Source organism: Hyperolius riggenbachi, chromosome 3, assembly GCF_040937935.1.
Source record: "Hyperolius riggenbachi isolate aHypRig1 chromosome 3, aHypRig1.pri, whole genome shotgun sequence".
Lineage (NCBI taxonomy): Eukaryota > Metazoa > Chordata > Amphibia > Anura > Hyperoliidae > Hyperolius > Hyperolius riggenbachi.
The window spans coordinates 211,931,237-211,944,151 of NC_090648.1; the positions used below are offsets into that span (position 1 = coordinate 211,931,237).

Genomic DNA, 12,915 nt, shown 5'->3' on the forward strand with positions numbered 1-12,915 from the left:
AATGTGGGGCTTAGTTGCCAAGGTGTTTGAGAAGAGGAAATGTTCCAGTATTACCTCAGCATTTTCATGAGGAAAAAAAAACAGATAGATTGAATAGAGGATGTATTTTAATCTGTTATAACTGGATTTCTGAAGAAGTTAAAGGGAACCTTAACTGAACGGGTGGTAAAGAGTTTCACTTACCTGGGGCTATTACCAGCCCCCTGCAGCAGTCCTGTGCCCTCGGAACCGCTCTGGAATCCTCCGGTCCCCCGCTGTCACTTAGTTTCGTTTTTGACGACTCACCAGTTGGCCGGCCGCCATACGTATTATTGGACGCATTCCCTACTAGGGCTGCACGATTTTCCGGTTTTAAACCGAAACCGCGGTTCCTGAGAAGACGATCTAGGGATCGTCAGTATCCGGCGGTTTTCGGTTTAGTGCCCGTGCTTGGCCGCGTGGTCCGCCTACCGCTATGCGCCGAGGGGAGACGCCGTAGTGCATATTCCATATGTAAATGAGCCGGGGGAGGGGGTCGGGCGAGTCCAGTCCAGAGCGGCACAGAGCTTCTCCAATCGCTGGAAAGCAATGGAATGACGGAGGCGGTAGGCAGAGTTGTACGCTCTGTACAGCTCCGCCTACCGCTGCCGTCATACCATCGCTATCCATTGATTGGTGAAGCTGTGTGTGCCGCTCCGGACTGGACTGGAAAAAATCGTGAATAAATCGAAATCTCAATTTCTAACAGAAAAATCGCAATTTCGATTTTTACCCCAAATCGTGCAGCCCTATAAATCCCTACTGTAATTAGCACTGATGCGGGCCGTAACGCGTACAAAAAACCGCGTTGCCGCATTCTGCACACGTAGATATGTGGCAACGCGTATCTTTGTACGCGTTGCGGTCCGCAACAGCGCTAATTGCAGTAGGGAATGCGTCCAATAATACGCATGGCGGCCGGCCGACTGGTGAGTCGTCAAAAACGAAACTAAGTGACAGCGGGGGACCGGAGGATTCCAGAGCGGCTCCGAGAGCACAGGACTGCTGCAGGGGGCTGGTAATAGCCCCAGGTAAGTGAAACTCTTTACCCACCGTTCAGTTAAGGTTCCCTTTAAGCCATTATGTGTCTGACAAGATTCATGCACAGCTCCCTACCTGGAGGCACAGGATTTTGCCACATTAGTTAGTCCTATGGTTTGTGTTTTTTTTTTTTTTTTTCTTTTCCTGTGTTTGACAATATGGGCACCTGGAAAGCATTTCTCTATAATCATGCAAACCCCCTCCAGTATAAATCTGAAAAACAAGAATACAGTACCTCAAAAAGGAGATCTGTATGAGCCTCAAGGGTTTTTAGTGTAGTGTATTTTTGGAGTAAGGGTAATAAGAGCTTTGCTTTGTGTGCCACCTACCATGGTGGTTCAGGAGTCCTAAAACAGAAATCACCTTGATTTAGCATACTCTGTGTGGCCATTTGAATTATTACTGTTGTTGATCTGATTGGGGAGCGTGTGAGTTTTGCCGTTGATGTTCAGTTGAAGATATTAAGTACTAATTGTCTCATTTCTTAGTGGGAGTCTAGAGTCACACAGTATGAGAGGGATTTTGAGAGGATTTCTGTTACAGTCAGGAAGGAGGTCACAAGGTTTGAGGTAAGACCACATTCCTGCTAAATATGTTAATAGGTTAAAATGCTAACAAGCTACAGCTGACTTATTTTCACAAGAGTTCAGCAGAAATCTAAATAAGTTTATGCACATGCGAGTGATTGACAGCAGCGCTCGCAGAGGTGCAGTAGAGGACTTACTGGCGGGGTCGGCCTCTGCACTGTCGCGGACCGACCGGAGGAAGCCCCCGGTAAGTAAACGTCATTTTTTGGGGCTGTCTGGATATTTCCTTTAAAGGATACCACAGTCGAAAAAAAGTTTGCAGCAGTGTGTGGGGGGTTAAAATTACATACCGGTATCCAGTCCTGCCCTCTCCGTCTGCCGCCGTTACTCTCCTATAATTCCCGGTGCCCAGCGACTTGATTGACCCCCCACCCGGACATACTGCGCCCTGTGCACGCAGTATGTCCTCCCCTCTTCACTTCTGGCCGGCACATGACGATCGGCTCAGAAGCACGTTCATTCCTCTGCCTCCCCTGCGCTGTGTGTGCGCTCCATTACACTTAGCGTCACATGATTAGCATGTGAAGCTAAGTGTAATGGAGCGCACACGCAGCGCAGGGGAGGCAGAGGAATGAACGTGCTTCTGAGCCGATCGTCATGCGCCGGCCAGAAGTGAAGAGGGGAGGACATACTGCGTGCACAGGGCGCAGTATTTCCGGGTGGGGGGTCAATCAAGTCGCTGGGCACCGGGAATTATAGGAGACTAACGGCGGCAGACGGAGGGGGCAGGACTGGATAACGGTATGTAATTTTAACCCCCCACACACTGCTGCAAACTTTTTTTTCGACTGTGGTATCCTTTAAGTTGCCATACACTTGAAAAGACATTAGGCCATATGCAATACACTTTTTCACCTGAGTTTTCTCCTAGGAGATAATTTTTCATCTTCGATTTAAACTAGTTTTCCAGTACTTTTTAACTAAAAAAAGTACCAAAAAGTAGATAAAAAGGTAATATTAAAATTATTTTGAGTATTTTCTTGCTTTCTGGTGTATTAAAAAGCATTTTATTGACAAGTTTAAAAATATCACCTAGGAGAAAACTCAGGTGAAAAAGTGAATTGCATATGGGCCATTGACTGTGCTTTGTTATTGCACATTTCAGGTTCATCAATTTTTATGGCATATTTTCAGTCCAAGAAAAATGGTCAATGAACTGTAGACAAAATATACTGAGAGATATAATTCTTTTCATATGTTTCTAAAAATAGATGTACTAAAAAAATTATTTGAAACAAGAAGTTATAAATATCACCAATAAAAAATAGCTTATTCTACTGGAACTCCACCTTCCGATTGAATTATAAAACTTTGCAGGTGAAAGTGCCTGTTGTATGACTCTGTAGTAACGTGGTGTATCCATAGCGAGCCACAGAGTCTACTTTTCATTTGCTAAGTTTAGTTTTGCAATGTCAGATGTGTTCCCGGGATTTACTGCAACAGAAAAGTGACACTCTTCTACTGCTCACAAACGTTTAGCAGTCATATCAGCAATAAGTAAAACAGATATGTTCTCCCAAGGCTCTTTTAGCCGGGTGCTCCACCCGGCTAGATTTGGTGACCACCCGGCTGTCATCGGCTCACCTCCTCATTTCCTCCTGTGCTGTAAGCGGAGTTGCCCTGCATTTTTATCTCGACGCACCCGGCTACTTTTTCATGCCACCTGGCTGGAAAAAAATTCTAGGGAGAACAGATTTCCTATAAAAAAATTTTTTTTATAAAGTCAGATTTAGGGGGTGGAGCTAGTGCTGACTAGTTCAACACTGCAACACACTGCGGTTTTCCATAGTGAAGTGTGTTGTAGCTAGGGCTGCTGCATTGCAGTCTGTTTTAGCAGGTGTAGCTTCTTTAGACTAACACTGGGTGGTTTGTGCCACTTAGTGTTAAAGTGACCATCTGCTATCCAGGAGTTACCTAATTTGACAAAATGATCAATTACACCATGATCATTTTACCACCCTGTACTACTCAGTTTTGATTAGATCAAATCTGAATAAGAATCAGTCGATTCACTGCACTCATAAATGTCTTATTGTTTTATGTAGTACAAAGCCGTGTGGTGATCTATTTTACTGCCCTTCCCAATCAATTTTGATGGAAGTATCAAAAGTTGAAAAGCACAAAAGTTTTTTTGTTTTTTTTGGGGGGTGGGGGGTGTAAAATGTAAGGAAATAAAACATGTTTTTAAAAAAAGATTGTATATTGGATGTGAGCTTGTAGTCTAAAGAAAAAGCTTTTTACCTTTCCTTTCTGCCAGGACTGTACAGATGCTTGGCAAGGAGGAGGTCACACATGCAACTACACCACAGAAAACGAATGGCAGGGAGCAGTGAGAGTTGTAGGGGAGTGTTGAACTAGTCACTACTAGCCCTGCTACTTAATTTTTTTTTTATTTTTAGTGGGGCTTGCTTTAACTCCCTAGTAGTTGTATGCATGAAAACATGCTGTGGTTGCACACTTGTTATATATTGCTAAAAAGAAAAGAGTTCAAGACAAAGGCCAAGAAAACTGGAGCAAAAGTGATGCCAGTGTCCAGAGCAACCAGTCAGAATCCTTCACTGTTAAAAGTGGGGAGGTGTGTAGTTCAGAGAAGTCCCAAGACTTCCTACGAATACAGGAAAAACACAGAGAAAGACCAGAAGCCGCTTATGGTGTAGTATATTAACGTCAGGTTCTGGATAAATACAAATGATGAGGTACTCACAAAGGTGGGTTGCAACACCAGCAACCGCAGTATAAAAGCAAGTGAGGAAATCCCGTCCCCACTCGGGTTCTTTGTCTTCAAATGTATGGGTCACACTCCAGAAAAAAACCGATTGGGTACACAAAGCAAACAATTGACAGTGACCACTAATGGCTAGAGGGATTTAGACAATATCACTGGGAGGGAGAAGGAGCCCCAACAAAATAACCATGAATGTAATAAATGTAAAACGGCTTACCCCTAAGAAGGAGCAATGCCAATATTAGAAAGAAATTTTAGTAATCGGACACAAACTATACTGTGGAGCACAGTCCACTTCCTCAGATCAAATAAAGTAGTGTCTGGGTTACCAAAGTGCAGAGCTTGGTGCGCTATTGTTAAAAACGAATTGGTGGCTGTGAGCAAAAACTTCAGTTTCCTTTTCCCATCTAGGAAAATCAGAAATGTTTAGTCATCAAGGCATTTAAACAGGTGATCTAGGCCTGTATCTACTTTTTATTTTGTAGATCTCAGCAAGGATGAATGAATAGGAGCAAGCTGAATCCTGTACACTAATCAAGATAAAACGAGTCATTTCCTATGGGACAGTCAATAATAACCCCCTTTAAACCACTAGGTTGAACTGCATAACAATTTACTCTGCAATTATCTTGGTTCACCAAGTGCAGCTCTCCTTGTAGCTATAACTACATATCTGTATCCACACTGACCAGCACAACTTATGCAGACAGAACATGCCGACTCTCTAGCAGCAAGAGGCGTTATAGTTTTGTTAAAGTTCATGCTGTTTGCATTTACTGAAGGAGATATTGGCTAGGCCCCTGTCACACTGCACGCGCTTCAATCCATTTTTCAAAGCGCATATGTTTTGACAATCGCAAGGGCCCCGTGATTAACATAGTAATCTTGGTGAACTGTACAGAGTGGTGAAATCAGTTGCTGCCATTTTCCTCTGTTTGCTGCTAGGTTAAATGATTGAGAGTGCATGCAAATTGCATAGCAAACACTGAGCTATGTGATCTGGCATTTGAAAAGGCTTCCTGTGGTCTTGTTGTTTTATTTTTACATGCTTGAAATCATTGTCCCGCCCGCCAATTGCACCTGTAGTCGCAGCAAAACATGCTCTCGAAAACAAGAGAATTTCGATCGCACCGTGATTGTTTTCAGTGTGGAAGGGGCCTAATGCTGGGTACACAAGTTGAGATTTCCCGCTCGATTCGCGGATAGATTTGATTATTTAAAACATGCTCAATTGGATTTCGATCGTTCCTGCCGTCGATTTTGCATACTTAACATGAAAAAAAAGATTGAAATCCAATCGAGCATGTTTGAAATAATCAAATTGATCCGTTCGATCACGCGAATCGAGCGGGAAATCTCAACGTGTGTACCCAGCATAAGGCATTAAAGCAAACTGCCATTTCCACGGTCTGCTGAAAAGACTAGTGGCCCAGCTATAATACAGATCCTCTGGATAAGTGTCAGAGCACCTCACCTGTATACATGTACTAGGTAAATAATATAAATATAAAACTTCTAAGAGAGAGAGCACAGTAAATGTCTATTAGTTCTTAGTTTTTCTTATTGTATAAACTTGTCAGTGTTTTGTAGCGGGAATCTGATCTAATCCCAGATATAACTTCTGCAGGAAGGATTGCCATCTGCTGCTCCTGCAAAAAAAAAAGGAAAAAAAAAAAAGAGCTCAAGAGGATGGGCAGAAATGCACAGAACAAAATGACCTTGGCTCAAAGCTCACAGAAAGCCAGCAGATGCACACAACACCTTAAAAGTATTTGCTATTATTTTTACAACTGCCTATGACTATATCTCTCTTACAGAAAGAAAAATCCAAGGATTTTAAAAGTCATATTGTGAAATACTTGGAAACACTCTTGAATTCACAGCACAAAGTAAGAACTCTGATTTGCTATTCTCTTAATTTCTCTCTTTGACCCATAATTTCCTTTTTGTTAATTATTAAAGAAAATATTTATTGAACGTAATTTTATTTTTTAAATACTGGTAACAGCAAAGTTGTTCCCTAATGCTAGCCACACACTGGGAGACATGATGTTGGCGCCATGTTCCAGATCAGAGTTTACCATCTTGCAGGTGGTTTACTGCAGCAAATGTAGCTTCACTGTGTTCATTTCAAGCAGCCAAGCAGGTGCTGAGATAAAAGCAGGAGTGTTGCTGCACATGACAGCTTGTTCAATCGTCACACAGTGAAATGTCTCGGCTCTTCACAGCACATTCCTTGTACTTGTTGGGAAATGATTTGTTCTGGCAAATATGTCTCAAATTAAATCTGCAAGTGTGAGGAACAATATAGATAACCATTATGTAATGGTGAATGTACTACAAGTTATAAGGTGCTCACACATCAGACTATGGCCTCAATTCACTAAGATCATGCTGGAGATAATAAGGCAAGAGAAAACTTACCTCCACATAAGAGAGAGTTATCTTATCTCTTCATTCCTTAAGTTACCTCCTCTGTAGTTAATTTACCTCCTCTGTAGTTAATTTACCTCCTCTGTAGTTAGTTTACTTCCTCTGTAGTTAATTTACTTCCTCTGTAGTTAATTTACCTCCTCTGTAGTTAATTTACCTCCTCTGTAGTTTTTTTCACATGCAGTTAATAAACAGCCTGTCTTTAACTCTGGAGTTATTTTAAGGATTGAAGAGTTAACTTAAAGACAGAAAAGTTAACTTTAGGCTTGCCTGAGGTAAAATGTTTCCTAAATACTACATGCCTTATCACCATGGTAACAACTCTAGAAGAGTTATTAAAGACAGGAGATAAGCTTAGTGAATTGAGGCCTATGTACGAGCAGATCGACCAAGAGACAGATCTCGTTCTGATTAAATCTGATCGGAGTGAAATCTGTTGCCTGCCCATACACCACAGGCCGATTCCCAATCAATTTCAGCATGAAATCTGTCGGGAATCAACCGAGCCCACCACATCCACCAATGTTCCCCAATGCATAATTTGTGTGCATTTACAGTATACTTTACCTGTCCTGTGTTTCTGTGCCTGTCTGTCTTCCGGATCCGCCACTCTTCAACTAGCCCTATGCACCCCGCTGGCGTGGAGTGTGATGTCACATAACCACCCACGTGCTATGCGCCAGCAGCATGTATGGGGCTTATGGAAGAGCGGATGATTCGGAAGATGGACAGGCACCACGACACCGGACAGATAATGTGTAGATGTACACACATTTATACATTAGGGGAACGGTACTGGGGGTTTTGTTGCTCGACCCGATATTGCTCTCCGTTACTGCTACCCCCTTCCCTGGCCGACCATGACGACCCTACATCTTGCAGCATATACGACCAATATATGCAACCAATTTTGGCCTGAAATTGGTCACATTGTTGATGTAGCATGAGCCCGATTTTCAGGCGGCACCAATTTTCATCTAATTCTGATTAAATTAGTCAAATTGGATGGTTGATTTGGCTGCCAAGTCAAACAGCGTTACTAGGGTGTCTGGGGGTGGGGGATTGGGGAAGCTGGATCCCTGCTCCTCCCATTTTTGCACAATTGTGGAGCAGTTGAATATTTACCTGTTGCAGTGATGCTATGGGTATCCTGTAATCTTCCTGAGGAAAAGAAGAGACACAACACATCGTTGGAGCAAGTCAATATCACAGTGCTCTGCTGCGCTCCTGTGTGTGGTAATGGGGCCGGGGGGAAGGCATATGTAGGTGTGTGTGTTTTATCAGCCACGGGGTGGGGGTGGGGGGGGGGGTGGGTGGCTACAAGGAAGGGTTGGTACACTATAGAACAAAAATTATAGTCTGGCACTCAAATGCTTACTCCTGAGGGTTAGGCAGCCTTACTCAGAGGGTGCTTGCATCACATACTATGTTAAAAATCTTCACCTTTCTTTGGATAAACAACTTCCACTAGGCTTGCACCTATTTGCGAACTTCGAGACGTGCAGCAAGTAACATTGGTGCAGGGCACAACAATAAATTTAGCACATAAGGAAGAGGACTGTGCACCTGTCTCTTTAACAGTTCTTAAAGTTTTTATTTGGTTCTTCAGCCAGAAGTGAACAGCATTGACATATGTAGAAAGATAACGTCAAACCTGTATGTTGGAGGTTGCTGCAGTGAAGGAGGGAGAGGTGACCAGGGGAAGATCGGACGGCACTACAGCCGTTTCACGCCGCTCGGGCGCTTGCATGTGAGCCAGGTGCACAGTACTCTTCCTTATTATGTGCTACAAGGAAGGGGACCCATGCTAATTTTGCAGGGAGGTACCCTGGGTTGTTGCTGCACCAAGGCTCAAACAGACAGTGTTGCAACCAGGAACACTTATCCTCTGAGTGTACTGTTGCTTTATTGCTTAAAATAAGGCACATTATGAAGCCATCGATTGAAACATAAAATGGCAAGGAGGACCACTTTTTGCCTGCAAACCTTGTCCTTGTGTTTGACACCTGTGCCTTAGAGAATGGTAGTATGTAACAAACTGTATTGTTAACAAACTAGTTCCTGTCAGAACTGACTCCCTTCTTTTCTTTTTCTTATTGCAGCTGGCTAAGTATTGGGAAGCATTTTTACCAGAAGCAAAGGTTATATCCTAATTGCAATGGGACACAATTACAGCCCGGACTATGCTACCTTTCTCCTGCCATGTTTTCTTTTTTATATTTGAATATTATACCTCTTGCCTTGTAGAGACTATAGAGTCACACTCCTCCTCCACCTACCTGATGCTGTCACATTTGTCAGTGCTGAGTGAATGAGATCTGTGGCGCATTGCTGTGCAGCGCATTGTTGGATCTTCATCTCAGAACTGCTTCATCAGGATTATAGACTACGCCCTCTCTGTGGACCCCACATTTCTCCCCTCATTGCCAGATCAGCCACCAAACATTTCACTACAACAGCGGACTGGTTTGACAGGCAAGGGTTAACATTATAAGGACAGTTTTTGTCCCAGCACTTCGACACACTTGCTTCTGTTAACATTTCTTGTGTATATTTTCATTTAACTTCCACATATATTTTCTTATTAACTCTATAAAAAAAAATTGATAATTTAGGGCTTTTAGGGCTTTCTGCAAATAAAATCCAAGAAAATGAAATGAATGGGAATTTCTTGGGCGGGTTTATTAATATAAATATATAATGTATATTTTTTGGCTGTGACATAGACACAGAGAATGGAGCCTTTCTATTCTACAAGAACTACACCATTATTCAATAAAATATTGAAAAAGTCATCCGATTGGTATTTTTGTGACTCACATGTGTACCATATGTGTGTTTGCAGAAAAACATGCACATTTTTTTTCACAGCAGCTAAACTAATTGATAGAGAAAACCCACATAATGGGCTCTGTTGACTCAACATCTCGTACATACATGACTTATTTATCACCTAATTGATAAAAATAACCATTCAGCGCATTTACAAGCAAAATAATCACTCAAAGTAAGTTGTTCCTGATTAACTTCTTTTCAATATTACTTTTCTTACCTTAATTACGGTATATTATATCTCTGTTCTTTGGGAGCTTAAAAAAGTAACATAGATGAGGGGAAAACAGGTGAAAAAGCTTTGTGAATCATGCCCAATTATTGTGCAGAATTATCCTGCAGGATGTCAGTTATTTTTCTGCATGCAAAAACCACATTCAAGTGTGAACTAGTGCCCATTGATTAACATGAGTTCTCAGTTTAAAAGTGTTTTTCTGTGCATAAAAAATACACACAGACACAAATGCGACTCCTGCCTCAAGAGAAACTTAAACAGAGCAAAGCATGAAGGCTGCCATCATTTTCATTTTAAAACCATGTCATGCCGGGCTGTCTTTCTGATCTTTTGAATTCACAAGTGTGAGAATGATACACATGGAACAGGCATGCAGCCAGTAAACGCTGAAGTCAGAACATCTCATTTTGCACAGTCTATCTGGGCTTGAGAAATTAAATGCAAAAGAATTTTCACATTTTTGGCTAGTAGCATTTTAAAAAGGAAGGTGGCTCTTTTCAAATTGGTTTTAGTGATGACAAACTATCCTTCTAATGTAATTCTCCACCCATCCGAGGAAGGAATTAGCCATACACCTTGCATCCTCTTTAAATAATTATATGCTAAATGCAATAGAAATCAAACTGAATGAAAATCGATTGGAAACTAGACCAGCCATTACCCCAGATTCCAGGTCCATGCACCAATGGCTTCTGGGAAGGGGGCTGTACTGACGTACAACCAGAAACGGAGTGCAAAGTTGATGTGTAATATCTTCTATCAGTATTGTTGGTGGGCCTCTGGTGCCTAGTGATTTTATTGCACAAAGAGTGAAATATCACTTTAACCACTTGAGGACCCACCCTTTACCCCCCCTTAAGGACCAGCGCTGTTTGATGGGATCTGTGCTGGGTGGGCTCTGCAGCCCCCAGCACAGATCAGAGGGCACGCAGAGCGATCAGATCGCCCCCCTTTTTTCCCCCCTATGGGGATGATGTGCAGGGGGGGTCTGATCGCTCCTGCTGGTGGCATGTTGCGGGGGGGGGGGCACCTCAAAGCCCCCCTCCGCGGCGACATTCCCTCCCCCTCCTACCTGTCCCCCCAGTGATCCGGGCTGCACAGGACGCTATCCGTCCTGTGCAGCCAGTGACAGGACGTCCTCTGTCACATGGCGGCGATCCCCGGCCGCTGATTGGCCGGGGATCGCCGATCTGCCTTACGGCGCTGCTGCGCAGCAGCGCCGTACAATGTAAACAAAGCGGATTATTTCCGCTTGTGTTTACATTTAGCCTGCTAGCCGCCATCGGTGGCCCGCAGGCTATTCACGGAGCCCCCCCGCCGTGATTTGACAGGAAGCAGCCGCTCGCGCGAGCGGCTGCTTCCTAATTAGCCTGCAGCTGGCGACGCAGTACTGCGTCGCTGGTCCTGCAGCTGCCACTTTGCCGACGCACGGTATAAGCGTGCGGTCGGCAAGTGGTTAAAGTCTAAATCCAGAAACAGATCTAAATATCCCATCTCACTGTAGAGTGCCTGTTTGTTATATTTGTGTTAAATTAAAGAGAAACTCCAACCTAGAATTGAACTTTATCCCAATCAGTAGCTGATACCCCCTTTTACATGAAAAATATAATGCTTTTCACAAACAGACCATCAGGGGGCGCTGTATGACTGATTTTGTGCTGAAACTCCTCCCACAAGAAGCTCTGACTACCGCGGTACTCTGGGCAAACTGCCACAATGTAACAAGGTTCACAGACAGGAATTAGCTGTTTACAGCTGTCTCTAACAGCCAAAACAGCTAGGAGCAGCTACATAACCTGCCCACAGTAAAAATGTCACCATGTAATAAATGTCAGAATGTAAATTAGGGAGAGGAAAGATTTTACAATGAGCAAACACTGACTAAATCATTTATACATAATTATGGTAAAAAATGAAGCACTTTTTTACTACATTTTCACTGGAGTTCCTCTTTAACCACTTCACAACTGGAGGGGTTTTACCCCTTCAGCATCCGAGCAATTTTCTCCTTTCAGCGCTCCTTCCATTCATTCGCCTATAACTTTATCATTACTTATCACAATAAAATGAACTATATCTTGTTTTTTTCACCACTAATTAGGCTTTCTTTAGGTGGGACACTATGCCAAGAATTATTTTATTCTAAATGTGTTTTAATGGGAAAATAGGAAACCATTTGGAAAAAAACATTATTTTTCCGTTTTCCGCCATTATAGTTTTTAAATTAGGCATGCTACTATAATTAAAATCCATGTAACTTATATGCCCATTTGTCCCGGTTATTACACCGTTTAAATGATGTCCCTATCACAATGTTTGGCGCCAATATTTTATTTGCAAATAAAGGTGCATTTTTTCAGTTTTGCGTCTATCCCTAATTACAAGCCCATAGTTTATAAAGTAACAGTGTTATACCCTCTTGATATAAATATTTTAAGATTTCAGCCCCTAAGGTAACTATTTAAGTTTTTTTTTTATTGTAATTTTTTTTTTATTTATTTTAATATTACAAAAAAAAATTTATTGGTAACAATTGGGGAGTGTGGGAGTTAATTAGTTAAATTTAATAGTGATAATATTGTATTTGTATGTGAAAAATGTGTTTGGGTGTAGTATTACTTTTTGGCCACAAGATGGCCACTTTTTTTTTACAGTTGTCCTACAAGCGTCGGAAGGACGCTTGCAGGAAGGGAGGCTGGGAAACTGAGTGTTTTCACAATGATCGGCTGCTTCTCATAGAAGCATGCTGATCATTGTGGGGGCAGAGATCAACGAACGGGAATGTATTTTCCCATTCATTGATCTCTGGGCGAGCGGGCAGTGGCGTGCGGGTAGCGGCGGGGGCACCCCCCGCCGCTACCCGCACGCCACTGCCCGCTCGCCCAGAGATCAATGAATGGGAAAATACATTCCCGTTCGTTGATCTCTGCCCCCACAATGATTGTAAAAAAACCGTATATCTATGCTCCGGGCGGGGAACTGAAGTCCAAAGGAGCGTAGATATACTGTACCCGGGCGGCGAAGTGGTTAAACTACAATTTTTT

At 42.7% G+C, this 12,915-nt stretch overlaps 1 protein-coding gene across 1 annotated transcript in view; it reads left to right on the plus strand.

Annotated features, from left to right (window-relative positions):
- The window catches only part of SNX1 (sorting nexin 1), a 36,386-nt gene extending 26,787 nt beyond the window's left edge, over positions 1–9,599 (plus strand). Inside the window, exons 13-15 of the mRNA XM_068275642.1 lie at positions 1,548–1,628; positions 6,189–6,260; positions 8,907–9,599. Of these exons, the coding sequence (XP_068131743.1) occupies positions 1,548–1,628; positions 6,189–6,260; positions 8,907–8,957 (204 nt within the window). The 3' untranslated portion in view covers positions 8,958–9,599. The remainder of the gene's footprint in view (positions 1–1,547; positions 1,629–6,188; positions 6,261–8,906) is intronic.
- Positions 9,600–12,915: the final 3,316 nt, after the last annotated feature.